This window comes from Trachemys scripta, chromosome 2, assembly GCF_013100865.1.
Source record: "Trachemys scripta elegans isolate TJP31775 chromosome 2, CAS_Tse_1.0, whole genome shotgun sequence".
In the NCBI taxonomy this organism is placed as follows: domain Eukaryota; kingdom Metazoa; phylum Chordata; order Testudines; family Emydidae; genus Trachemys; species Trachemys scripta.
The window spans coordinates 76,961,366-76,989,116 of record NC_048299.1 but is presented as its reverse complement, the minus strand read 5'-3'; the positions used below and the strand labels follow the sequence as shown (position 1 = coordinate 76,989,116).

At 41.3% G+C, this 27,751-nt stretch overlaps 2 protein-coding genes across 6 annotated transcripts in view; one reads left to right on the top strand and one right to left on the bottom strand.

Moving 5' to 3' along the window:
* The window catches only part of ACAD11 (acyl-CoA dehydrogenase family member 11), a 56,617-nt gene extending 49,764 nt beyond the window's left edge, over positions 1–6,853 (top strand). For both annotated transcript variants that reach the window (XM_034760927.1, XM_034760928.1), the window contains exons 18-20: positions 407–523; positions 1,588–1,697; positions 5,145–6,853. In XM_034760927.1, coding sequence (XP_034616818.1) covers positions 407–523; positions 1,588–1,697; positions 5,145–5,259 — 342 coding nt within the window. In that variant the 3' untranslated portion in view covers positions 5,260–6,853. The remainder of the gene's footprint in view (positions 1–406; positions 524–1,587; positions 1,698–5,144) is intronic.
* A 590-nt stretch (positions 6,854–7,443) lies between these two features.
* DNAJC13 (DnaJ heat shock protein family (Hsp40) member C13) overlaps positions 7,444–27,751 on the bottom strand; it is a 95,786-nt gene continuing 75,478 nt past the window's right edge. For 2 of the 4 annotated variants that reach the window (XM_034760924.1, XM_034760925.1), the window contains 13 exons: positions 26,963–27,140; positions 24,913–25,004; positions 23,674–23,773; positions 22,912–22,986; positions 22,630–22,742; positions 21,456–21,625; positions 20,873–20,915; positions 18,973–19,146; positions 17,729–17,908; positions 16,878–17,018; positions 15,958–16,101; positions 14,476–14,575; positions 7,444–8,162 (listed from right to left, as the gene is read on the bottom strand). In XM_034760924.1, the coding sequence (XP_034616815.1) occupies positions 8,065–8,162; positions 14,476–14,575; positions 15,958–16,101; positions 16,878–17,018; positions 17,729–17,908; positions 18,973–19,146; positions 20,873–20,915; positions 21,456–21,625; positions 22,630–22,742; positions 22,912–22,986; positions 23,674–23,773; positions 24,913–25,004; positions 26,963–27,140 (1,608 nt within the window). In that variant the 3' untranslated portion in view covers positions 7,444–8,064. Of the gene's footprint in view, positions 8,163–11,192; positions 11,305–14,475; positions 14,576–15,957; positions 16,102–16,877; positions 17,019–17,728; positions 17,909–18,972; positions 19,147–20,872; positions 20,916–21,455; positions 21,626–22,629; positions 22,743–22,911; positions 22,987–23,673; positions 23,774–24,912; positions 25,005–26,962; positions 27,141–27,751 lie in introns of those variants that run through there. The other 2 variants (XR_004644487.1, XM_034760926.1) reach the window with 2 other exon arrangements.

Here is a 27,751-nt window from a genome sequence, read left to right as displayed (position 1 = left end):
CTCAAACCCAGGAGGGAGGGGGAGCAGCGGCGCGCGAATCAGCTGTTTCGTGCGCCGCGACCACTTGGGATCTCCCCCTCCCTCCCGGGTTTGAGAGCCTGTGAGGGAGGGGGAGACCCTGAGTGGCCACGGCGCACGCGCTGCTTCTCCCTCTGTCTCCCTCCCTCCTAGGCTTGAGAGCCTGGGGGGAGGAGGCAGGGCTGGGGATTTGGGGAACGGGCAGAGTTGAGGTGGGGTCGGGGGTGGGGTAAGAAAAAAACGCGGGGGGCGGGACGGCCAAAATTGTTTTCGCTTGGGGCGGCAAAAATCCTAGAGCTGGCCCTGAAGAGAGGCAAAGGGTTGTTCTGGAAACCCGGATGATGTTGGTCTGTTTCATGCCCCCAGTTTTCTCTTTATGTCTCTACAGGAGGTTGTTGCCCATTGGATTGCTGAAAGCCGCATTGCTATTGAGCAGGCCCGATTGCTTACACTGAAAGCAGCCAGCAGCATTGATACCAAGGGCAGTGCACAAGCAAGGAAAGAGGTAAGCAGGGTTGGGGTTTTGGGTTTTTTTGGTCATTGAGGGAAAAAATTAAAGTAATAAAGGACCCACTTTCAGGATTCGCTCCTATCTTAATAGAGCTGGTGGAAATTTTTTGACAAACCCCAGCCTGTTTATGGAAGAGCACACTTTCACAGAAAATTCAATTTTTCATTTATTTTTTAACAAGATTTTTTTTCCAGTTGCCAAAAAGAAATGGCGAACTTGCTGTGTTTTGAAAAATAGAACTTGGGTGTTTTGTTTTGTTTTGTTTTTTAATTTCCTGGCACCTCCTTGCCCTTTTCCAATCAGTTCTGCTTAATAGATTTACCCCACTGAAACCAGTAAAAGAAATACCGGGGGAAATTCTGAAATCAAAGAGTCACTGCATTGTCTTAAATCTGGGCTCTCTTGCCCCTCCTGTGCAAAAGCTTGATATTTTTGGTCACTACTGTTTATTAGCCACTTAGAACAGGTTAAACATGCCCAGTCATTGATGGATATTGGTAATCTTTTACCTGATATATTTATTTATGTTCCAGGTGAAATCATTACTTGTTACTCTAAGCCTAAAGGTATAAATGGGGTGGAGTGCATTTGGATGGCCTAGAGGATAGTTACAGAACCTTCCTCTCTAATGCCACAATCCTGCATGGTGCGAAGTACCCTACCCTTCTCTAGGAGCTAGCACCTTGCAACAATTATTTGAATATAGCCCAAATTTGATATGACATGTTAGTCCAGTTTCTAGAAGTGTCCCCATCACAGAACAAAGCAGTTGGCAGTCTTTGAGAGACCAAGAATTGAGTGTGTCCAAAGACTGAATAATCTTTTGTAGCCACTCAGATCATTCCTGAAGGTCAGGGTATAGTCACATTAAAGGTGGAGTGGAAGCTTGCAATCCCAAGTCCCTGAGTTGTGGCAAATGCACAGCTTGTTGCAATCCAGCTCTTGGAACTGGGCCTGTGGAAAAAACAGGACCAGAGCTGTGTGGAAATTCCCATTTCCTACACCCCTTATGGTGGAAAACTCCTACATTCAGGTTTGTTTGTTTTGTTAAAATACAGATAGCTATGATCAAGGTGGTTGCACCCAGAGCTGTCCTTAAAGTGGTGGACTATGCAATCCAAGTTTGTGGAGGAGCTGGAGTTTCTCAGGATTTTCCTTTGGCTCGTATGTGAGTAGGAGGGATATCTATCCCATGTTTCTCAAACACTAGCAGTATTTCCCCTTTCTTGTCAAACTGGTTAAAAGGCTCTGCATTTCAGGTCGGATTGAGCCAAATTCTGCTGGGACTGGAGCGGGGCAGTTTCTTCTTGGCAAGTAATTTGATTAAAAAAAAATGCAGTTTCAACAGACCCAAAACTATGTGACTTTTCATCAAGTTTGTCAGATAGTTTTGACCACCCCAAACTACTCTAAGTAGTTTAGTAATGTCAAAAACATGTAATTTTGACCCAACCTCAAAATTTTGTTTCAACCTCAGGCATTTTCAGAAAAGCAAATGACTAGATTTTTAAAGTTTGAGGAGTGGGGGAGATAGCCAGCTCCCTGATCACCTTTAGCCCAGGGGTTAGGACAATCTCATGGGATATCAGAGATCCAGGTTCACTTCCTCCCTCTGCCTACTGAGGGATTTGAACTTTAGTCTCACATTGCAGCAGGATGTCCTAGCCACAGGGCTCTGGGTCATTCTCAATCAGACCCCTGGAAGCTGTTTTACTTTTAAATAAATAATTAGTATTAGAACAGGGACTTGAATTTAGGGCTCACCTAGGGTTCAAGTCCCTACTCTCGTTACTGTTTATAAATAAGTGAAACAGTTTTGACAGAATGACCCAGAGCCCAGTGGCTAAGACATACTGCTGCTCTTTTGATTTTTGACAAACTTAAAATTCCATTTTCAGTTTGATCCAAATGATTTTTTTTTTTTTTTTTTTTTTTTTTTTTTTTTTCTGTCAGTGAATGGAACCAGGGCTGGCTCCAGGCACCAGGTTCTCAAGCAGGTGCTTGGGGCAGCCGCTCCGGAGAGGGGCGGCACGTCCAGGTATTTGGCGGATGGTCCCTCACTCCCGGTCAGAGCGAAGAACCTCCCGCCGAATTGCCGCCGCAGATCGCAATCGTGGCTTTTTTTGTTTTTTGTTTTGGCTGCTTGGGGCGACCAAAACCCTGGAGCCGGCCCTGAATGGAACAATCCATTATCTGCCCAGCTCTAACCCTGCTGTACTCTTATACCTCCACTGAAGTCAGTGGGGCTGCATTTGAAAGCAGAATTTTGTCTCCTGTACTCAAAGGCATTATGCCACTTTAGAGTAGAGGTGAAATACAAAACAAAATTTATTCAGTTAAGACCAGAAGGGATATTGTAATCTACTCGGACTTCCTGCATACCATGCACTGGAATTTCACCCAGTGATTCTTGCATTGATCTCTATAACTTGGGGTTGAACTAGTGTCTTACCAAGACTGGATCTTCTGATGACTCAGTGATGGAGAATCTACATTTTATACAAACACTTTTCTAAAACCAACTCCAGCTAATCTGTCACGTGAGGGGGCTCAGTCCAGAAGAGGAGCTTTGAAGACAGTAACTTTGTAAGGGGGAAAGGATGAATATATTAATCTAATCAATCTGAGCAGAATCTGCCCTAGCGCTAGAGTAAAGTTTACTTCCAAAGCTGGGTCTTCAGGGGCAGTTCAGAGCGCTTTTGCCAATCTTATTTAAGGACTTAACATGTTACCCTTTGTCTCAGCAATAGAGCACCTTACTGTTGACAATGAAAATATCCCTTATACCTGCTGCACTTATGATCCCAGCAGCTAAGTAAAAGTTTGAAAAATAGTTAGTGTCCTGAAGCTTGTCAGTACCAGGTTCTGTTATCAGAGCACTAAGTCACAGTTTAGAGGCCAGCAATAGCTGCCAAGGCAGCTATACCATGCCATCCTTTGGCAATCAAGGAGCAGTGATGGACTCACTCCACTACAAGACATGGGTACAGGCTACTCCTGTCTCAGTATCACTATTGCTTCTCTCATAGCTGACTTAGATATATCAGTTTGCTCTCATCTATGGGCCAAAATCCAATTCTGATTTCAGAGGCACACAAGCCCTACTGATGCCAATAGTGCATCATTTGAGAATAGACCAGTGCAATAGAATGGGGATTCCTGGTTCATGTCCCAGCTTTCCCTGTGATCTTGGGCAAGGCACTTTGTTTCCACTCTCATCCTCTTAATAAGACAGCCCCTGCTTCAAGACCTGTTTGTATAATACCCATCACCATGGGAGGGAGCCTAGTCCCCATGGGTCATCCAGGTAGTACTGTAATATAACAGTGCATTTCCAGAGTTAGAAGTGAGACTTAAGTGTAGTTCTCCCTGTCTAGGGGCCAGACATGAGGTTGCATGACCAGAGTGTGATGTGCTCTGCACTGCAATTAGGGGAGCCCATCCCAGCTGGCTTCCACTAAGAGGCTATTTAACTACAGTGTAAGATGCTGGAGGGTCCCAGAGCACAGACTACAGCCCAAGCCTGAACAGCTACACTGCAGTCAAATAGTCAGCTGACAGGGGCCAGACCACAGTGGCTAATGGCAATGTGTACACACACACCTTTCACCTTGGTGCTGGTCATTTTAAAGGTGCTGGTTCCATCCCCCTAAAGGTCACTACTCCTCCCCCCCCCCCAACCACCCATGATTGAGGACCTCTCTCTGACAACATAACAGCTACTGCTTGCGGTGAAAGGACAGATCCAGTTGCTCAGAAGCAGTAGCAGACAAGTCTATAGATGACTTACATGGGGAACTAAAAACAGCAGCTAGCATTACTACAGTTGATACCCAAGGGAACTGTAGCAGCTTGGGTGTAGTGAAAAGGAAATGGTACTTAAGAGTTGTAGAAGGAGAAATGGCTCTATTCCCAACATAGCACCAGTTAACTTGTGGTGGGAGGGATAGTTCAGTGGTTTGAGTATTGGCCTGCTAAACCCAGGGTCATAAGTTCAATCCTTAAGGGGGCCATTTGAGGATTTAGTTGGGGATTGGTCCTGCTTTGAGTAGGGGGTTGGAATAGATGACCTCCTGAGGTCCCCTGATATTTTAACTTCAGGGCTCTGTGTATCTGAAATCTCTAAACAGGCTGCTTACATTACAGTAAAAACTGAGTCATCATCTGGCAGTGCAAATAGGATAGGCTCTTCCCCCAGGCAATTGCCAGCAGAGGTGGAAGGGCTTGCTTCCTAAATCAGTTTGACGCTGGCTTTTCCACGTGCTCCGATCTTGTAAATGCATAAAAAAAAGCTACTGGGTTCCTAGCTGGATTTAGGCTTGAGGAAGAATTTCCAGCTTGGATTGACTCCTGTTTCTTCTAGGCTAGTGCTGCTCATTAAGAGTGGCTCCTTCCCCCTAACCAGTTCTGTTCAGTCAAACAATTCTAGCAACACAAGTTTCCTTATTTCATGTATTAAGGAAACAGCCTACTTTCAGTTTTTACTGAGAAGACATAACTATAAAAGAAAATCTTGGGGTGCATTTTTTGCTGTCACATTACCAACCCACACTATTAGATGCTGGCACTGCAGGCTCTAGAATACACGCTAATTTCAGATCATCATCTTACACAGGTTTGCCTTTATTCGGACCCTACGAATAGCTGATGGGCCTGATGAAGTTCACCTCTCAGCAATTGCAAAACTGGAACTATGGGACCAAGCCAAGCAACTGACCTCAAAAATGTAATAAAGTTTAGTCTAATTGTACAATAGCATTACTTCTGTTTAAGGAATCTCTGAATGATTTGGGGGGGGGGCAATACTGAGGGTAGTTGAACTAAAATTACCTATATTTTTAATATTAACATTTTGGTAAATTTTCTACATTCTACACTGATAAGTTTAATAGTTCAAGGGTAACTTGAATTTGTTTTGCTTAGAGGTACCTGAGTCCTAAGCTGCTAAATAACATTTTTCCAGTTAATCTTCCAGCTACTAATCTGAAAGGTTACTTTATCAAGCCCTTAGTTATGTTGTACTGATGTGCTCTCAATCAAGGCCTCTATGAAGCTCTGTTGAACGTTATGTTTGTGAAATGGTTTCACTTAAGGCACTGCATCCAGCTAAAGCTTGCAGTTTACTGTTTGAGATTTCAAGTGTCACTAATGCATTGAATAAGTCTGAATAAAAGATTTCTCCCACAACAGTCCAATGCTGCGGCTTTGCTAAAGGATCAACAACAGTGTTTAGGGAGACTCCATTTCTTTTAGTATCGAAGGGGTAGCCGTGTTAGTCTGGATCTGTAAAAGCAGCAAAGAGTCCTGTGGCACCTTCTAGACTAACAGACGTATAGGAGCATGAGCTTTCGTGAGTGCATCCGAAGAAGTGGGTATTCACCCATGAAAGCTCATGGTCCTATACATATTAGTCTAGAAGGTGCCACAGGACTCTTTGCTGCTTCTACATTTCTTTTAGGTCATTCTTAAAGGCAAAAATCTTAGATAAGGGTTGCTCGTAGCACAAGCCAAAAATGCCTTAAATCTACCGAACGATCCAGCTCACCACTGACAAGTAATAATTGTCTATACCTTGTGTAAAGTCAAGTCTGCAGGAGTTGGGGGGAGGGGGGAGGGAAGAGAGAGAATTAAGGAAACAAGAGAAAGCTCTTGCTTGCTCTCAGATTCTAGCCTTGTTCTGGCTGGTTGTAAAGAAACACTTTCTGCAGCTCTTCAGCAGTGTAGTGACAGACAGGCATCATATATGACATTGAATATTGATTTTACTACGCATCACTTATTAACATATCAAGTTTTAGAAGGAACTATTAGTTAGGGAGCAAGCATTGCAGGCCACACAAACTCAGTCCAGAATGTGGGTATTCATTCAGCAAAGCCTCCATTGCTGCTACTCATGCTATTAAGTGTACACTGCTACTTATACTCTGCTAGCTTGATGAGAGTCTATACACAGGCAGAGGGATGATACCCAAGCTTGTAGCTTAGAGGTAGCCATCCCCTATGCCAATGGCATGTGTCTTCAGTAGACCAGATTGTGACCTCAGCAAAACCATACCACTGAATATTAAAGGACAGATTCTTTCCTCATGTGCACATGTTTACAGACAAAGGTAAAATTTCATCCATTTTTTAGTTATGGCCATAATAATGACACTTTACCCAGCTGAACTTAACAATGAATATGGAAGGTCAATGTTGCTAACATTGCTAATGACTGAGGTTATGCATAGTGTTTAGCTGTGTATTGGACTGCATCACCACAGCTCCAGGCTGTGGTGACCCAGTACTTTTTTGTATAATTAAAAGATCAAAGGGGCAATATAATTTTGACTTGTGCTGCATTATTTATCCGAATTGCACTAACAGACACCTGCTTAATATTTTCTGGACTCTTTCCTTGGGGATTGGCTGATTATTGCATTCCACCAGCACCCACTAGAAATATTTGTTCTGTTAAATACCAGAAATGGAAGAATATGATCAGTTTTTACACCTCTATCTGCATTTATAAGTTAGAGTATGTTACTATCTGAGTTTTTACATATTACTCTAGAATTTGCTCTAGTTTAGTGTCCAGGATATAGGACTTTCTCCTTTGTCAGACATTTTCTGGGTGATAAAATACTTAGAATACACGAATTCCTTCAGTACATTTTTTCCAGTCACTCAAGAACACCCCTCTCTCAGAAGTACGGTCTAGCTGGCTGCGCTAGAATTCTAATCATTTCCAAGAAGGAAGAAACATTCCATTAATAGAAAAGCTTTTTGTCTCATTAACAAGGCTCTCAATTCCCTTTATTTTTAAAATTTTTATGTACATATGAGTGATCTGTATAATGTACATTCAATATAGAAAGCTTTTATATACTGGATAATGTATAGAACATTTCACAATTACACTAGGTTCTTACATACCAGGTTGACTTTTTTTTTTTTTTTTTTTGCTGAAGTGTTTTCAATTTGGTAAAGCCAGTTATACATACAAGTGTCTAATGCGGTTTGATCTCAGGAAGATAATGTTAATGATTAAGGACATCAGTGAACCAGTGCAGGGACAAACCTCTAGTAAGTCATTGTTCAATGAGAATGATCATGTCAGGACTTGGAGCAGAGGAGGAAAATGCCCTGTTAGTGGGGATGGTGGGGGTCAAGTGACTTAGTCCAATTCTTCTAGACTGTAGTTCAACTCCAGTCATGCTAATTCATAAAATATAAAAACTAGGAAAAAGTTGTTTGATTCACAGTCTTGTAAACAAATAGAAAGGAACAAAATGTGCTTACGTACAACAAGAAAAAAAATTCTTGTGTACTCATTTGGGCTGATCCTTAGAGTGCTTTCTTATGTTACAATGTGACAGACTCACTGACTTTTTTCCCCCTAAAAAAAATATATTCATAGAAAAAGGAATAACACTGTCAGGAAACAATTGGAAAGGCAGTAAGAGTTCATTTCAAAGCATCAGACGGAGGAAAGTGCTGTTCCTCATCACTGGCCAATCTGCCTTTAAAAGTCTTTCATGGGTATTTCAAATCCCTTAGCTGGTATCTCCCAATTCATTGTCTACAGGGGGTGGTACACTGGGCATTACAGAGGATGTCGTTCCTGCAGTAAGGTAGCCAGCAACTCCAGGGCCTGGGGAGGAAAGGAAAGAGAGAAAGAAAAAAATACTGATAATTAGTTTTAATATAATGAAATGGCTGTTCTCTATACTTATTACTCAGAATCACCCTTGTTAAAATTGTCATCTTTGAAAATACTGAGACACAGTTTGTTTGACCTTATATAGTTTTGTTAACCTTAAGAAGGAGATCATCTGTTTTATGGTTTTTATTTTTAACACTTGCCATTAGGAATAGAGGATAAATCTCATTTATAGCTGTAGTCCGAGAGCCTAGGAAATTCCGAGGATTTGTGCTTAAGGAAGCAGAGATTGCATGTTCATATATTTGAGAGTCTGAAGTTTAATAAATCTAATGCGCTGAGTACCCCTAGACAACAAGGAACAAACCAAAAAAACCCCCAGAAAAATCAATTCCAGCCAAATGGAAGAGAAACTGACAAAATAAAGTGACCTAATGATAACTATCAGAGGGGTAGCCGTGTTAGTCCTGTGGCACCTTATAGACTAACAGACGTATTGGAGCATGAGCTTTCGTGGGTGAATACATGCATCCGATGAAGTGGGTATTCACCCACGAAAGCTTATGCTCCAATAACGTCTATAAGGTGCCACAGGAGTCTTTGCTGCTAATGACAACTAGTATTCAGATATTTTATAACCCGGGGTCGGCAACCTTTCAGAAGTGGTGTGCCGAGTCTTCATTTATTCACTCTAATTTAAGGTTTCGCGTGCCAGTCATACATTTTAACGTTTTTAGAAGGTCTCTCTCTATGTCTATATAGAAGAACTAAACTATTGTTGTATGTAAAGTAAACAAGGTTTTTAAAATGTTTAAGAAGCTTCATTTAAAATTAATTTAAAATGCAGATCTTATCAGTTTAGTGCAGTGGTTCTTAACCTGGGGTGCACGCATCCCCTCCCTAGGGGTGTGAGATGCCCTTTCTGAGGGTGCGAGACATGCAAGATTTTTTTAGAAGGTAAATCAAAAACACAAATTAAGCACAGGCACATAAGTGCAACTACTTTGTTTCATCAAGACTATGTATTTATTAACGTTATACATTTTTTAACCATTACTGTAATATACAAAGTTTAAGGTTTTTAAGCTAACTGTAGTGTAATTTTTGAGAAGGGCTGCAGAGCGCTGGGACCAGGCCAGGAGCAGAGCCCTGGGCTAATTGCCAGTTCCCCAGGAGGGCTGAGCAGGGCCGGAGGCCTGAACCCCGGCTGGCAGGGAGACGGGCAGCTGGAACCCCAGACCAGCAGCGAGGTGAGCGGGTCGGGCGACTGGTATCCCACGCCGGCAGCAGGCTGAGCGGGGCCGATGGCTGGGACCCCAGACTGGCAGTTCGCTGAACGGCTCAGAACACTGCTGGTCTGGGGTTCCGTCCCCCGGCTCCTGCCAACTGGGGTCCTGGCTGCCTGCCCTGCTCAGCCTGCTGCCGGCCAGGGGTTCTGTTCACCCAGGATGCCAGTGGGCTGAGCGGGGCAGGCAGCCGGGACCCCAGCTGGCAGCAGCAGGCCAGTAAAAATCTGCACGCGTGCCGCAGGTTGCCAACCCCTGTTATAACCAGATACCCTCACCAGAGTGAGGGTATGCTTTCAGATACGACTAGCAGGAACTTCCATTCTTTGGAGGGATGGAGCCATTAAACTGTCTCACTAGCTGGCAATATTTCTATCCCTGTTGAGATGGCATAGCGCAACTCCTAGTGCTTCTTTTTCACTTAAAAGGCAGAAAGCATTCAGAATACAAACAGCACTGCCAAGCCTGAAGAAAGTGAATATTAATGTTCCATCTCCTCAGAAGAAAAGGAAAGTCCCTGTAATTCTTGTTTGGATCAGAGTTTAACGGATCTGCACTCCTTCCCTTTTAACAGTAACCTTAGTCTACAGTGGATTGGTCACTGGAGCTTGAAGCTAAAGTCACTGCCACAAAGACTAAATTTTTCCACATGAGAAACCTGGACTCATAGATAGGATCTGGGTGACTCAAGAACAGTAGCCAAGTAAGGACATTACATTTTTATGACACCTCTTGTGTCTTGAGGTGATCCAAATGCATCACACCCTTCATGAATCTTGTGAGTAAACTGAGGTAGAAAGTAGTCCACTTTCATGTTCATGAAAAGTTGATATAAAAGCAAAATCAACTGGAGGATGAAGTGTGCAAAGCACAGATTGGTGAAAAGAAGCTGGTTGTAGGGCAGGGGAAGTGCAAGGATCCATAGGGCTTTTTCAAAACAAAAAATCCTACAAAACCCCTTTGTTTTTGAAGTTATATGGCTTTTTGTTACCCTATATTCAAGGAGTTAGAACTTGTCACACAAATCATCAATGAACGTATCCATTTAATTTCCCATCACCTACATAAATACTGAAATCTAAAGTTCTATTCTCAAAACGCAATAGTGTTTCCTTACAGCACACTGACAGCCATGCGGTTTTACATTTCAGAAGAAAAAGGCAAACGTGTGCCATGAGGAAACCAAAGTGCACACCACCTTTCAAGAAGAGCCATGAAAAAAACCACTTGGCCATGAAGAAAAGTTAATTTTTGGCAACCTGCTACTTAGGGATTTCTGAATAAAGCTTAACTCCATTACTGTATATATGCAAGGTATACTTGTTTCACAAACCAATTGGTGGATATACACCTTAGCCTACTGGCACAAAGCAGTGGACTGGACTCAAAATCACGTGAACCCTAACAGATTCAACATACTAATCCAATTCATTTGTTCCACAAGTTTTTTCCCCCCAGAAAGAATATTCCAATAAATTCCTTCAGGAATGGTTTAGTCTATATGTTTACACCATCATTCAGCAAGGTATCTTCTAGGAGGAGCAAGTTACTGTTCCAAAAGTTGTAAGTACAATTGCAGCAGTTTAGTAGTCTGTATAGTATTTTGCACCCCTGTACAATATTTTGAGGAGACTACACGCTTGCTTCTATTGTATAGCATGCATCTAAAAGAGCGTATAAGTCAGTTACTAGGAGTGCAGTGAATGGAACATGCATTTAGCAAAATGATATCTACCTGCATTAGAGAGCTACACAGACGTTAGCAAGCTGCCTGGCAGAGCACATCTAAAGCCCACTTCTGAGGTGAAGGGGACTGCTACCAGTTAGAAGGGAAGGAGAAGAGACACCTGAGAGAAAAAGAAATAAGCAAGGGAAGTTGTAAGGGAAGGACAGACAGCGAAGCAGTTTGAAGCAAAGATAGGGCAGAATACTGTCAGCCCTGGTCTACACTACAGATTTACAGGACTGTAACTACGTCGCTCAGAGGTGTGGAAAACCCATACCTTTGAGCAATGCAGTTAATCTGACCAAGCTCCCAGTGTAGACGATGCTATGTCGACGGGAGGGTTTCTCCGGTCGACATAGTTACTGCCTCTTGGAGAGGTGGTGTATCTATACCAATGAGAGCAGCTCTCCCGTGTCAGCGTAGATAGCATCTTCACAAAGTGCTACAGCAATCTAAGTGTAGACAAGCGCTGAGTATAGAGAAATGCTCAGAGTTTATGGGTAGGTTATCATTTCTATAAAGTCTTCCCTCCTATGATCAGAAAGCACTTTACAAGCATAAGGAATTTAGCCTCACCCCTGTCATTTAAGAATTGCCCAATGCTACAAACAAGAAACGCAGAGAGAGGTTACTTGATTTGTCCAGAAAGAATATAAGTTGTCTGGGTCCCTCCCTCACTCCCTCCGCCCCCAAACAGCTGAAGTCAGCTAACACTTTTACTATAGGATTTCTTTGGTATAAAATACTGTAGGACTCTATTCAGCAAAAATTAGCAAAAGAGCAATGAATCCATCAGGAGGAAGTCTACCAATGCATGGAACGAACCACATTGGTTCTGATGTCTCGCTGATAGCCGAAAGAAAGCAGAGACCATTTACCAAAAGAAATGGAGTAGGAAATAGCTAGACCAGAGGTGGGCAAACGATAGCCCGCGGGCCTGTCCTGTCCGGCCCCATAGCTCCTGGCCCGGGAGACTAGCCCCCGGCCCTTCCCCCGCTGTTCCCCCTTCCCCCGCAGTCTCAGCTCACTGTGCTGCCGGCACAATGCTCTGGGCAGTGGAGGAACGAGCTCCTGGGGCAGCGCAACTGCAGAGCAGGGGCCTGACCTGGTGCTCTCTGCTGCGCGGCGCAGCTGCCCGTCCTGGTGCAGCCACACCGCCAGCCACCGGTGCTCTAGGCAGAGCAGTAAGGGAGCAGGGGGTGGTTGGATAGAGGGCAGGGGAGTTTGGGGAGTGGTCAGGGGCTGGGGGTGTGGATAGGGGTCATGGCGGTCAGAGGGTGGGGAACTGGGGGTTGAATGGGAGCAGGGGTCCTGGGGGGGGTGGGGGGCAGTCAAGGAGGAGAGGAGGGTTTGGATGGGTCGGGGGGAGATGATTGGGAGAGGTCCGGGAGCAGTCAGGGAGAAGGGGTGGTTGGATGGGGCAGCGGGTCCGGGGGCTGGCAGGGGACAGAGAGCAGGGGGGTGGATGGGACAGGGGTCCCTGGGGGGCTGCCAGGGAACGGGGAGGTTGGATGGGGCAGGAGTCCCATGGGGTGGGTGAGAAGTGGGCACGGAGGGGTTGGATAAGGGCAGGGGCCGGGCCACGCCTGGCTGTTTGGGGAGGCACAGCCTCCCCGAACTGGCTCTCCATACAATTTCAGAAACCTGATTAAGCCCTCAGGCCAAAAAGTTTGCCCACCCCTGAGCTAGACAGTCTTGAACATCCCGTGTGACTAAGAAGTGCTTTGCCCTTTTCACGTATGGCAAACAAACCACAAAATTAGTGTTCTCCTGTTCAAATAATGGTATTCTCCTACAGCCCAACAAATGCTAAGAATCTGCTCCTAGGCCAGTGGCTCTCAAACTTTTTTTACTGGTGACCCTTGACAGCTCGTGACCCCCCCACGTAATAGCCTCGTGATCCCCTCAGGGGTTCTGACCCCCAGTTTGAGAACTTGTCCTAGGCCATAACATTCTTAACCTTAAATTAGCCAAAAGGGCTCAGTGAGATTTATCTGGAAATATAATCAGAAATATCAGAGCCTTTCCTTTCTATGCATTTGTCTTAATGTGTGAATAATCTAGTCAGTATTAATTCACAAGTGAGGGTTGATGACCACATCAGGTAGAGAGAAGGTGTGACTAAATCTGTGCTTATCTGGGGAGAGGCATGCAAGTTCCCTGGACTGTGAGGAAAAGCTTAGTCATATTTGACTTAAGGAGAAAAGGCTTAATGAAGTCCTTCAAAATCAGAAGTCTTAAAAATTAAAATCTCACATCAACCTTTTGGCCTTTCCCTCGGTTTTGAATAATTTATTTTAGTGGAGAAATTTCCTAACAGTGTTCTAGGTTGCTTTTATCAGCAATCAAAGAGAAGAGAAGAAACCTGTTACAGCTTGTGGACAGTTTGTAGGTTATGTAGAAATGTTCAACATCAACTAAAACTGAACTAACTCATTGTTTGTTAAATAAAATAAGTTTAGCTTTGGACTCCATGAAGGAAACCACAGTATAATACAGTATGTCTTATCAAAATGAAAAATCTAGCCATGCAAGTTTCTCAAAGTTTGAACTCTTCCTACCACAAAGTTACAGGTTTCAGAATACAAGTATGCTGCTTCAGTATAATTTTGAGCTTTCAGGACTCAATAAATTAATCAAATATTTGCACAGTGTGAACAGGTAACACTGTATTTCTTGATAAATCCAAGTCACAAAAAGGCAAAATTTGCTTTTGAACAAAAATTATGCCATTTGAAAAATGGAGACTAGAGCCCACACAACTAGAAGTGATGAAGCCACAATGAACTATGCTCTTAGGCACTTATGAGAACTTTGCCTGTGATATTTAAGTACAACAGCCAGCGGGAGCTGGAACAACTTTAGCTGTATCACCACAGAGCACTGTGAGGACTATTTGCTATTGGTAGGAAAATCTGCAAGCTTAAGAAGTCTTATAAAGCCCAATACACTTATTTTTAAACACTAAAAACCATAGTAATGGATTCCTCGGAAATATATGTTCAGGTATGCGCCAGCCATGGGCTAACAACAACAGATATGGCCTACCCATGTTAGCAGAAGACATCAAACAGTATAAAATGAAAAACAACAGTACTTCATAGCGTTAGTATAGTGCAACGAAATGGCCACATGATGGCAGCAAAACTTTGGAGGATAGAGGATGTATCCACCACACCCTTAAACAATGAATCAAGTTTCTCAGCTCTATTCAGGCATATTTCAAGGTTCATTTGAAACAGTAGCAGTGAAGTGAAGGTTACAACTCTCATCTGAAATAAGTGTTGCTGACCTGTGAGGTATCCTACTGTTTGTGTCTCAGAAATGAACAAGTCATGTTTCTGATCTTTGAAGGCACTCCACACAGAGGAACGAGACAGGATTTCATTTACCTATAACATAAAGAGCTGGTAAGTGTCTACATTTAATAACTGCTTACAATAGCTGGATGGAAACATTCTACTCTTTACTAATGGTGGTAAGGTCAGTTTTTAGAAATTGACTAGATCTATAAAAATGAACACTTAAGTATCCAAATAGGCATACACAATCCTAACCCAAAACCACAACTATTACACAGGGTAAACAGTTGGTCGCTGTTCGGGTGGGGGTTAACATACAAGCATGGATATCCCAAGAAGATTTAGTGCTACTGAACAGCTTGAATTTCTCCCTAGTGCTTCTCTTCCCTCACCCATTCAGTTGGTCAACAAGGAGAGCAGAAGCAATGGTAGCAGCCTCCTGCCTCATATGCCAGATAGCCTGAGAAGCAGAACTGTTGCCTTGCGGCAGAATCAGAACATCAATCTGGATAGTACTTGATAGTCTTGAACGAGGATGGAAGAAGGACCCAGGACTAACTGAACCAGAGGGATGTATGAACAAGATTCTGATTTTAGTATTGCTGTGGGAGTGGGAACGTACACACTGTCTCAACTGGTCAGAGGAATCTGTGTTACTTGGACAATTTATTTTTTAGGTCTCAACTCTAAAGCATGCTCTGTGCAGATGAATTTTCAAGAATCCAATTTCAAGCTGCAGTTCTCCAGATATTTTACTCTTCACCCACTGCAGTACAGGCTCCGAGAACACCTGTGCATCAGTCTTGCCTATCTACTTTCAGATGTCAGCCGCCTTCCTGGCACTCTAGGCCTCTCAGACGCTATTTCTATAGTTTGTCTGGTGGCCTACAAGTCTCATCCTCTGCTCCTGATCTTCCCTTCATAGGAAGATATGGATTGACTGACTCATTAAAAGCTGGTTTCAGAGTAGCAGCTGTGTAAGTCTGTATCAGCAAAAAGAACAGGAGTACTTGTGGCACCTTAGAGACTAACAAATTTATTAGAGCATAAGCTTTCGTGGGCTACAGCCCACTTCTTCAGATGCATATGCTTATGCTCTAATAAATTTGTTAGTCTCTAAGGTGCCACAAGTACTCCTGTTCTTTTTTCATTAAAAGCTGTGAATCTGGGATACTCTGCCACTTAACATAGACCACTAGTTGACACAGCTTAAGCACGTCAATAAAGGTTAGGCTGGGAGACATGCTCTCAGGTATACTGGCTCAAAACTGTATCTGTGTATATAACGATTAAGCTTTCTCAAGCCCAACGATTCAGAAGATTGTTAGTTAGGGCGACCAGACAGCAAGTGGGAAAAATCGGGACAGGGGGTGAGGGGTTATTAGGAGCCTATATAAGAAAATGCCCCAAAAATCGGGACTGTCCCTATAAAATTGGGTCATCTGGTCACCCTATTGTTAGTAAGTACTTACCTGTTCTCCATACTGTAGGCTGCGAGTCATAGACTTCAAGGTTTTAACTATCTGAGCCTTCGTGGCAGATGGGCTTTCCAAATTTTCTAGGCCAACACCTTCAAGCAATTTTAGGAGATACGGAACCAAATCTGCTTTCAAAGCCTACAAAGCAAAATTATTGGAGATACTTAATACTATGGACTTTGAGAACATTTGAATTGAATGGACTTTTACCAGTGTTTGATTGCTCACTTCACTCTGCTTTAGAACAGTTGTTGCACTAAAAAGGTTTGTTTTTTTTTTTTGGTCTTTTTGAAAAAAACAGGATCTCTCTTTTGAAGATCCACAATACTCTGAATGGCTCCATTACACCTACTTCTGAAGACAGGTCAGTACATGTATGCAAACAGCTAAGCTCATACTGCTGCAGACAAGATAAAAATGCCAGGAAAAAAAGAAAATACAATGATGTCAATGAAACTCGGAAGACACTAAGCTACTCGGTGACAATTATGAAGTGAGTTAGCAGTTCTGCTCCTGGTCCACATCCTTGAAGCAAGCACTACGGACACCTTTTTTTTTCCTACCGTTAGAAGTTAGAGAATGCAAGTCATGAGCTACCCGCTCACCTTAGAAGCTTTACAATAAAGTCTAAGTATGTTGTCCAAAGAGCCTGGGGAAGCCTGTACTGCAGTTCTGAGCTATGGGTGAGGGACTTCAGATTCTAGCTTTATCAAACCAGGACTTTTAATAGTACTAGACCGACAATGGGAAAATAGACAAGTTAATAGGCAAGACAGAAGTGAGCACCATCTAGCACTCTAAAGTAGTCAGTAATCACAGGACACAGTTCTTGCACACCTTCTGAACTAATACTAATACTTCTCATACTCAGGTATGCAAGTACTTATACCATTTCTTTAGAACAGCTTGCTTACTTGGGCTACTAAATCATTTTGCTCCTTTTGAAACATTCGATTAAGTGCTTCACAGGCTAGACCAATCGTATCCAATCGCTTTTTCATTCCATTCATCAAAGGGCCAATGGTCTCAAGTGATGCCATTGCTCGAACACAAAGCTGTACATAGAGAAGGAAAAACATTTGTGCTGTATTGATTGTATTTTTAATCTAAAATTCAAATCATGAGTACTATTGTAACTTCTACATCTACCGTGATGGTAAACTGCAGATATCCAACTGTCCCCTTCACATTTTCCTGGAGTTTTACATGTTTCACAATAGTAGCAGCAGGCCCCAACTGTTGCAGCAGACGTTTGCTGGATGCTTTTATCCATAATTAGGATGAATTAAAACCACTTACTAATCAATCAACCACAGTAATACAGCAAACACAGAAGAAAAACCCACCTATCATTAGAAGCTATGTTGGCTTAGTTTTAAGAATGTGGAGGTGAAATACCACATAGGTAACCAGTATGGCTATTAGGAGAGTTCTCCGAAGATTTATTCGCCACAAAAGTAATTAAGGGCCTGTCTACAGGTCGTGGTAAAGCGCTCCAACATGTTGTGCTCCGATTACCCCGTGTAGACCTTGCTGGCACACTCCAAAAGGTACCTGGCTTGTATTAACACTACATTACCACAAACTAGTACGTTTTAGAGTGCGTCAGCCAGGTCTAAGTGTGACAGTTAGAGTGCTCTACAAATCGCATCCCTCTAGAGTGCTTTGTTGGGCCAGGTAAACAAGCCCTAAGTTGGTATGAACGTACATGCCATATACACTTAGTATATACATTCCATCTAAAAGAAAACCTTAAATGTGGTACCTCATTATCAGACAGCGTGTGTATGACACGAACAGCACTTTTAGGAATAGCATTGTTCTTGTGATTTAGAGCCTGGAGAATCTTGGGGAGATGACCAAGTGGTGGGACTTGATCTGCTAGCTGAGGCTGAGTGCTGAAGAGGCACACGGTTGCCGTTGTTACAGTTTCTAATGTTTCCCCCTGTGAAAGCATACAAGTCTTTGCATTAAATTATTAATTTTCCAGGTCAAAATTAGCTAGTACATTAAAGAAACCCAGTGCAAGTACTTGCTGTTTCAGATCTGTGGAAAGTCAGAAGTTACGAAGTATTACAGATGCATATTGATCTCTACAATGATTTAAAGCCAGTACATTTTGGGGGGGAGGGGGGGGAAGAATGCATCTCTATTAACAAAAAACACAAGTTTGCATAAACTCACTGAATACATTGCTTCATTTAAAAAAAGTAGAGTAGAAGTAACTGAGCCAGCATGGGCTTCAGCCTACCTGAGTTCCTCCAGACAGTGTCCAGGGAATTATTAAAAAAGTCAAATTTGATATCACTGAACCATTGCCTTCCCTCACAGAGTTTCAAGAACAATTAATGATTTTGCTCATCCTCTGAATAAGCTAAAAATGGATAATTCTTTTTACACTGAGCTGAGTGCTGGGGGAGGCAACCTTGCTCAGCAGTGATGTAACAGGGTCAACAGCAGTATGGGAGGCCAGCGGCACAAACTGAATGTCCATTTCTAACCTGCTCTTAATGTGGCAGTTTATGTTGGCAAGTGCTTTTCCTGTGATTTTTTGTACTGTTAGGTTGAGCTAGACAGGTGCAGTTTTCCTCCAAGCAAGCCATGAAGTTACAGAATGTTTGCGGAACGATCTTGGATTTGCATTCCCCAGTCAATACCCTGAGCTAAAACTCCAATAGGACTTAAAGGAGCAATCAAAAGACAGGGACTCTTGATTGAAGGCATTCAAATTCTAATTGTTTGCTTATTTAGTATTTTTAAAGCGCTTCATCATATCTAAGTGCTTTTGCACAAAATCAGAAATAAGATTTAAAGCTATTTCTATGTTGGAAAGGAAACGGCTACCACCACTGCAAGCAGAAATACAAGACAGAAGCAAGACAGCAAGACAGAAGCAAAGTTAACCAAATGCTAATTAGCATCTTACATTATTGCTCTGAAACTTGCCCAACTTTGCCCTTACTATATGTTGATCACAATTTTGAAAGCATAGCTACAAAGGCTTCTTACATGGGGGTTATTTTTCTCCAGCAGTTCAGTGAATTTTTCCAACAGTGCAATAAGAAATTCTCTAGGTTTTCGTAGAACCCAGGCCGGCTGGGCAATAAAGATTCTTAAGAAGACTCCCCCTACAGAAAGTTCACCTTCTGCTTCACCATACACCACAGTAAAGTCTTCAGGCAGCTATATAAAATTGGAGAGGAACAGAAGTTACCATATAACTCAGCAACAAGTCACCTCTCTTATCAGGAAAGAGGCAAATCAGTAAAACCCTGCAACCAATTACAGCCATGATTTTACTAAAGTTTTTTCATTAAAGGAGACTCACATAACACCAGCTTTCTGTTCCCTAAAACACATCCAACACAGAATTGTTCAGCAAAGTTAGCAATACCATAATTTCTTTACAATAACTTACTGTAGAAACACTAGGTACCTGATTCTTTCCTATATAACAAGACCCTGAACTTGGAAGTACTGTATGGTGAGTGGGCATTTTCAAGTAAATCCATGGGTTCAGCTAGTTGCAGTGAATGCAAACATACTAGTGATGGACACTAATCACAAAAGAAATTAAACAACATAGCTGATGAAGACTGAGTTCTATGTATAGAATTAACTGAGGAGAATCTAACGAGCCTGATTTCTTAGTAAATTATCTCCACTTTTATGAAAGACATTCAAATATTTGAAGCTTTACACCAGAACTGGTAGAAAAGTTCCGGTTCCAATAAAACTCTGAACTAACAATTGCATTTTTCCTTCTCGTGTGTTTGACAGTTTTAAATGTGAAACCATCCAGCATGTACTCTACAGGTCACGGTGTGTTGTTTATGTTAAGCTATTTCCTAACACTACTCAATTGTCTCCCCTCAGAAAACGTAGTTCTGACAAATTACTAGAATTGCAGTGGCAGTGGAAGAGATTCTAATGTGTTAGTCTGTATCCACAAAAACAATGAGGAGTCCAGTGGCACCTTAAAGACTAAGATTTATTTGGGCAAAGGCTTTCGTGGGTAAAAACCCACTTTTTCAGATGCAGGGAGTGAAAATTTACAGATTCAGGCATAAATATACTGGCACGTGAAGAGAAGGGAGTTACCTTACAAGTGGAGAACCAGTATTTCTTGGTATTGACACCTCCTCCTCGATTATTGGGAGTGGACCACATCCACCCTGACTGAATTGACCTTGTCAACACTGGTTCTCCACTTGTAAGGTAACTCCCTTCTCTTCATGTGCCAGTATACTTATGCCTGTATCAGTAAGTTTCACTTCATGCACCTGAAGTGGGTTTTTTACGAAATGCCCAAATAAATCTGTTAGTCTTTAAGGTGCCACTGGACTCATTTTTAGGACAGATTTACAAATACTTTATCATACATTTAACAATTCAGACTAGTGAGGTGGCATTTACTACACAACCAATTCAGTTGGCCCAGACATACATTTTTATGTGACGAAAACCTTAATGGCTTACTAACAACTGGAAAACAGAGTAATTTGCTATGATCGTGTAACAGAAGATTTGATTGTTTAGAAAGTCAGCATACTGGGGACCAGTTAAGGTTCTCTGATCACAATTTAGTTTTGAACGTCACTGTTAAGTTTATCTCTTATGTACATTTGTAGCCCACCTGTGTTTAAATGCTTCTAGCAAGAGACCAAATTTGTGGGGTTATTTGGAGGATAGATTCAGTAATTCTACAGTGTAACTTCTTTTTTAGATGTTAACTCTAGACTACAGTAATGAGAGAGAGCAGGTGGTTTTTGCTAGAAGCATGTCGCTGGCATTTTCTATGCCACTGCAGAGAAAAGGAATGCATGTGAAAACAAAGCATGAGCACTTATTACCAATTTCCCTACGGTTTCTCTTGGGGCCCCAAAATATGAACATTTTTTGCTTTTACCTTCCAGTTAGTGTCAGGGTTGTCCCTCTGAAGTTTAAAGTGCCTATTATAAAAAAGGGAATTAGGTGAATTAGAAGACTATCGATCCTAGATACAACAAAACTTTGGCTCCCATTCAAAATCCCAACCTTCACTCTCCTTATTGGCTCCCCCACTCCTTGTCATGTGTAATGGTTAAGCAAGGGTCAAATTCCAAAACTCTACCTTCTTTCCCCCTCACTTTCAATTCTCCCTTCTCAAGTTTGAAACAATGTGACCTGCTGGGCCGAGAGAGCACACAGAACTAAGTGCCTTCCTTTTCTCTGGATCTTCATAGGCAGCTGGTGGCCATCAAGTGGCAGTTACATGCACTGCATTTCTTGGTACTTATTATTCACAGTTGTGCTGAGGCTCTACTCAACCCACGTGCTCCACTGGAAGGCATTGCCTTAATCCTTCTCTACTTTTTAATCAATCAGAACTCAAATTTTGTCACAAATGGATATTTCTGTTAATTAATGAGAATGAACTTAAGGAATCAAACTGCTACACAAGTGTGTCACTTAGCAAATACAGTAGCTATTTACACAGTAAGTCTACATACTCTAGCATCATTTCTCGAACTGTTGTTGATACTCTCTCCCTGGAGAGATCATTCCAGATTAACTCAGGATTTTCATGCGTTCCTTCAAAAATATGAACAGCTGCTTCAGGGTTATCTCTCATGGCATCCATAAAGACTCCAGGCAGAAACTTCATTAGTGTAATTCTAACCTGCAAAAGAAAAGCAATTCCCACCATCTTGTAATATCAAACACCATACCAGTTAAACTCAATGGCATCATAAAAGGTCTTCCTAAGTAAAGTTTTTTTTAATTATGTATTTGTACAGGACTATGCCAAAATACTTCTGTCTGATAAGAGAAAGCATCATACAAACTCAATTTCATGTCTATTTCAGTTAATAAGCTATCTGGTATAAAAACCCAAGCATTAATTGGCATCTCAAATGCAGGCATCTAATGACTAAAAGTCCATTAGAAATCATAAATCTGAGATCACATCTTTGTTATGCTGGTTACTGGTGCTTTTGAGATTTTATACTGAAATCTAACAATTAGAAAGTTATAAAATGACACTAATTCATTTCAGTTAAATAAATACAAATTATATATTTTCTCTTTACATAAACATGGAAAAAAATAACTGACATTTTTTATATGAAAGTTTGATTTTCAATCTCATCCGCTATTGAGCATCTACCCTTTAGTCTCCTTCCTGAAAAGATGCCTTTTGTCCCTATCAATGACTTTACATACTGGAAAACAGTATTTCCTAAATCCACACCCCTCTAGATCTACCAATGTGATCTATATCTTACCAGGTACTCTTGCCAACACATGAAACATATTGTTCTTATGCAAGCTCCCATGGAACATTGCAATCTAATCACATTACAAAAGGTAAAATGTTTTCAGACAAATACCTAATGTTACTATAACTGAAAGATTTTTCTAGCCAGTTTCCCTGTTGTTGTACAATCAGTTTCCCGTGTTTGAGTCTTTTGCAAGCAACAGAGGAGAAAAGCTTAAGAAAACCTTGTGAGCCCACAAAAGCTGTTGGGAGGGGGAGGGAGACTCACAGGTAGGTGTAGTAAACTACATTTAACTCTTCAAAGAAGACTGAATTTTGAGTTGTTCAGTACCTCTGATTTCAGGGACATCAAGTCCTTTGTGTGAAAAATAACCTAGCAACTTTTTAAATTCACTCTTGCTCACCTTTGGACCCACTAGCTTATCTGCAGTCATTTTGGCAAAAAGCTCTGCTGTCTGGGTTCGGACCTGTGGATGTGTTGAATTGCAGAACATATCTAATAAGTAGATTAAAGCACCTGTTCGGAAAAACAGGGGGAAAAAGTTTAGGTTTTTCCAAATCACAGCAGCCACTAGTTATTCACTGCTCTCAGTATCAGAGCTAAATCTCACACCACCGTGTCTGCAACAGTTTTGATCTTCATTTTGTACAAGTTTATTTTATCAGCCATTCAGAGAATACTGTACCTTTTGCCATGGCCTCTTTAATTATTTTTGTACTAGATGTCAAGGCATAGAGCGTTTCAAGAACAAGCTGCCGACCTGTCAAGATTAAACAGAAATATGAGAGAAACTATGACTGTTGTTATGATCAGTTCTTCCATACAAGATTTATTGGACTGAGCACTACAAAGAACAGAACACTTCAGTTCTGGTGTTAAGCCAACCAAGGAGTTTTTCCTCCCAAAGAACTGGTTCCTGGAAAGCATAATAATGAGTAAAAAAATGAAGCCTACCTAATGAGAATTTGAAAGAAAGGATTTGAAACTAAGTACAAGTTAGAGATAGCAGGCTTAGAGTCCTGACTAAATTCCAGTTAGGCAAGTATGTTCCATCTATCTAAAATTTACTTTATAAAGTTCATAGCAAAGGTGTCATTCAGGTGAAGACCAACAAGTTGAAACTACAAAAATTGAGATATTGCATAATTTATAGATTTAGAATTGTAGCGATAAGTATTCAATTTATAAAGTGAATGTCAAAGAGGTGTTAATTGTACGTTTCCCAAAATGAAAAGCTGGAAATCTAAGTGCTTAAGAGGTGTGTTTGAGCTGAACCAAAAGTTAAGTGCATAAAATGGGTATCCACGTCATGCATGTTACAACATTAAGGATCCTCTCAGGATCAGGTTACAAGTTCAGCTACTTGCATTCCAAATCATTAAAAAAAAAAAATTGGGAAAAGTTAAACACAAAAATCTCTTTCTACAAGCAACTGCCCAGTACATACTTGAAGGCAGAGAATGCAGGAGGGCCAGTAAGTTGGAAAGAACCATTGCCTCGGCAATATTGTTAACACATTCCTGGTTACAAGTCACTATGTTCACCACCTGCAAAATATCAAAAGCATGAATCATTAGAAAAAAGTAAATTTCCTGGCAAATGGCTAGATCAGTGGTTTCCAAACTTGTTCCACCTCTTATACAGGGAATGCCGCTGGCAGGCCAGACCAGTTTGTTTACCTGCCACATCCGCAGGTTCGGCCGATCGCGGCTCCCACTGGCCGCGGTTCGCTGCTCCAGGCCAATGGGAGCTGCTGGAAGCGGCGCGGGCCGAGGGACGAACAGGCCAATGGGAGCTGAGGACACTGTAGGTAAACAAACCGGTCCAGCCCGCCAGGGGCTTTCCCTGTACAAGCGGCGGAACAAGTTTGGGAATCACTGGGCTAGATTATACATTTAAGCCACTTTTGGCTAAGAAATGCAGTATTGTATCAGGTAAATTCTCTTGAGGCAGTATGGTCCAGTCCATGGGGCACTGGATTAGGACTCAAGAATTATAGTTCTGCAACTGCCGTGTTGTATGACCTTGGTCAAATAACTTCGCTTCTGTACCAGTTTCCCTTCCCATACTTTGTCAGGAGTATTTAGCTTACTCTTCAAGGCAGGGACTATCCTACTACGTGTATGCACAACATCTAGCACAATGGGACCACCCCACCCCCCCCAGTCTCGATCAGCACTTCTAAGCACTACTGTAGCACAGTAGTCTCCAGTGTGTGCAATAAACCTAGATTCAAAACCCAATGTTGAAATTTTACAAGGACATGTACAATGAAGATGTTAATTCCTAAAAATACATATGTTAAAGTTTTTGGCTATGGTCAAACTAGCCTTAATTAATTTATTTTTTATATATATAAATTAATTAATTAATTAATTAGTGCTAAAACCATTGAGAAACTAGTATATCCTAAAACAGTCAGCATTCAAATGTACACCCAATGTTCAGGAACTACCGTATGAAGCAGTAAGCTTGGAACGAGGTCAAGATTTTAAATAGGAGCAAGTTATGACTGATATCTGACAGATTTTAACAGAACAGTTTCTATCTGCAAATTAAAAAATTGCAATTTCTTAACCTAGCCTGGTGTACCTGGCTCATCCATGCAACAAACTACATTCAGCATCCATGTGATTGGATACTGTGGGTTGGGTACACAAAAATATTGTGTAAGCAATGTTTTTACCTCTAAAGCCAACTGCTGCACTTGACCAGCTCCATGGACACGCAGAAGAGAGAATATCAGCTTAAAGTGACCTATGCACTCACACTCAGAACCTATAAAGGAGGAATAAGTTATTTTACCATTGGAAAGAACACTTACCAGAGAGCTTCCCAATCAATGTTATACACAGTATGAATTATTTTAAAAGACAGTCCTTGTGTTTGTAAAACGGAGTCCTGGTCCATAACCAGGACTCCTAGCTACTGCAATTCAAATAAGTAACCACACATAAAATATCTGAAAAAGCTGCCTGCATGTCCAACTGTGAAAGCACCAAGCCAACTGAAAAATAGCTATATCAAAGAAAGGGGATCAGTATAGGTTTTGCTCCATTAGAATGGCACTATTGGAAAACCAAGTACTGAGTAGATAAAAAAATAGGATGTATAGTTTCAAGTTTGCAGGAACTGGCGAGCACCTGCCAAACACAATAAGTCAGTTAAATCAAATACATTTTAACTGATAGATAGTTCGAACTGTTTTCCAGACCTTTAGCTATTTCTGCTCTTTTGCAGTTACAAAGTTAGTCCATTTTTACAGAGTAAACATACATTTGACACTAATGTTCAGTCTCTATTTCAAACACTTTCATGCCAATCCTACCCCGTGGTCTTCTCTGCAAGAACTTGCTGCCTGTCAACTGCAGAACTGTTAACATGCCGACCTTCAGTGTTGTAAGAATTAAATTTAGAGAGCACTTAGTTCTAATCTTTTCCAAAGTGAGCTTTCACTACTTGTAGGGACATGACCAACATAGTCACATTTCTGCTTCCACTGTTACTTGTAATGTATGAGACTACTACTTTCGGTTACAGTAGTTTCCTGTATTCTTCCTGTTTATTTTGTGCATTTGACAGCTCTTCAGTTTTGGGACTGCCCACTCTTCCTTAAAGAAAAGGCCCTTAAAGTCAGCAACAAGAGCCAAAAAAACCCACCTTTGTTTTTAAAATAGATACGATACTTTTAAATATTTTTAAATTCCTTTACCAAAATTTTTTCTTTAAGTTAGCATTGACAGTAACCCCCCTTTGAAGGAACAGTTTCACTTTAGACACTTTCATTTTTATCTTCAGTTTCAGTCTGCAATTGTCAGAGAACCTGATTAGAACCCAGGTTGTTCTGGAAAGACTTAAAAAAACCCATCACACAACCTTTAAATGAAAGCTCAGCTTGATTACACAGAATGTAATATGTAGTAGTTCACCAAAACTCTCATCTCCTCTTTGGCCCCTTCAGAATAACCTATTCTGCGGATAGAACTTTACTAACAAAAGAAGTCATTTTTCTCTACTTCTGAATAGGTCTAGGCTGCAACCCCACCACTCCAAGAAAACTTCAGTGTTGTAGTATTATTGCACATCCAAAGACATGAATTAAGAATTTCTAATAAGTTTTCCTCTCGGAATAGTTTCCATAGAACTAAATTAAAAATTTAGCAATCCAGTGTGTTTGAAGAGTGTCTTCCCTCAAAATACTAAAACATTTTCTACCATCCCTGGGGTTCCATCCTTTAAACAGAGCTATGCTAGGACACATTTTTTATTTTGTTGTTTTTTTAAAGTGGGTTGGTTTTCAATAAACCTTTGAACACAGTACAATAACTCTGCAAAATGATCCTATATTTCACGACACTAGGCACAACGTGTATTCACACCCCATAGTGACTAAAAAAACTGAAGAGACTTTACTCTGTTGGCAAAAAAATTGCTCTCCTTGGAGAAGTGGTTAAGTAAATTTCTGCAGGACTGATGTACCAACAAAACACCTTCTCAATGAAATTCACTATTTTCCTAGCAAAGAATTCTATCAATGTTGCTGTTAAACTACTTAAAGATCTGCTAAAAGTATTCCGGAAATACTCCTTTTAAGACAACTAGCTAGCCAGCAGCATGAATCTCTACAGCTTGGCAACAAGTGCAGGTTTAGTGCTAGAGACTTATCTAAAATAAATCTATAATAAGGTCATTTTCAAGGTGCTGCTTATTGATTAATTCAACGTGTTTAAGTTTACCTGGGTTGTGTTTTATGACATTTCTCAGAGCCTCCAATGCCATTTCAACCCTCCGTAACCGGTCTCCATGTTGATCAGACTCTACTTTCCCAGTCTGTGTGATAGCCATTAACGTGTGAAGGTACTGTGCCTGTGAGCCAATGTAATCCAAAAGGCTTGCAGCAAAAGCTTTTGGAAACTTGAAATAATGAAGAGATCAGTAAGTGTACATAAGAATCTTTATAAATTATTTCAAAAACACGTACAAAGCATTCTGCACTAGAAGTATTGAACTGCATTGTACAGCAAGCTCATACCTAAGGAATATATGGTCAAAAGCCATTATCAAATTAAGTAAAGTGGCGATTCTCAGCTTTTCCATACCAGAACCTTCCCTTCCACCAGTGCAGGATCTAGCTAGGATTCCTTTCCAATTTAGCAGAAGGTTCTGACCCTCAGTGGATAACTATTGTATGTTCACACCAGTCTTATTGTAATGCCTATTTTTCCTCTTCTGACATGATAGTTCTACAGTTTAACTACAGGTAAAAGCTGCTAAGAGTTTGATGATGTGACCAAGCATCACCATCTTTGTTGAGAAAGCATAAAACTAATAGCTTAAGAGAGAAGAGTGTGGACTACTCAAGCTCTTCTAAGGAAGTATTTAGCCATTTAAAATTGTGTCAAAATGCCCGTGCGCCAAATTCTGACCAAACCCATGCTTTTCTTTGCCAGTGAGAATTTCAATTTGATTTTTGTCTCTCCTTTTAATTGGGAGAGAAAGAAGATGATACATCCTAAGCAATGGAA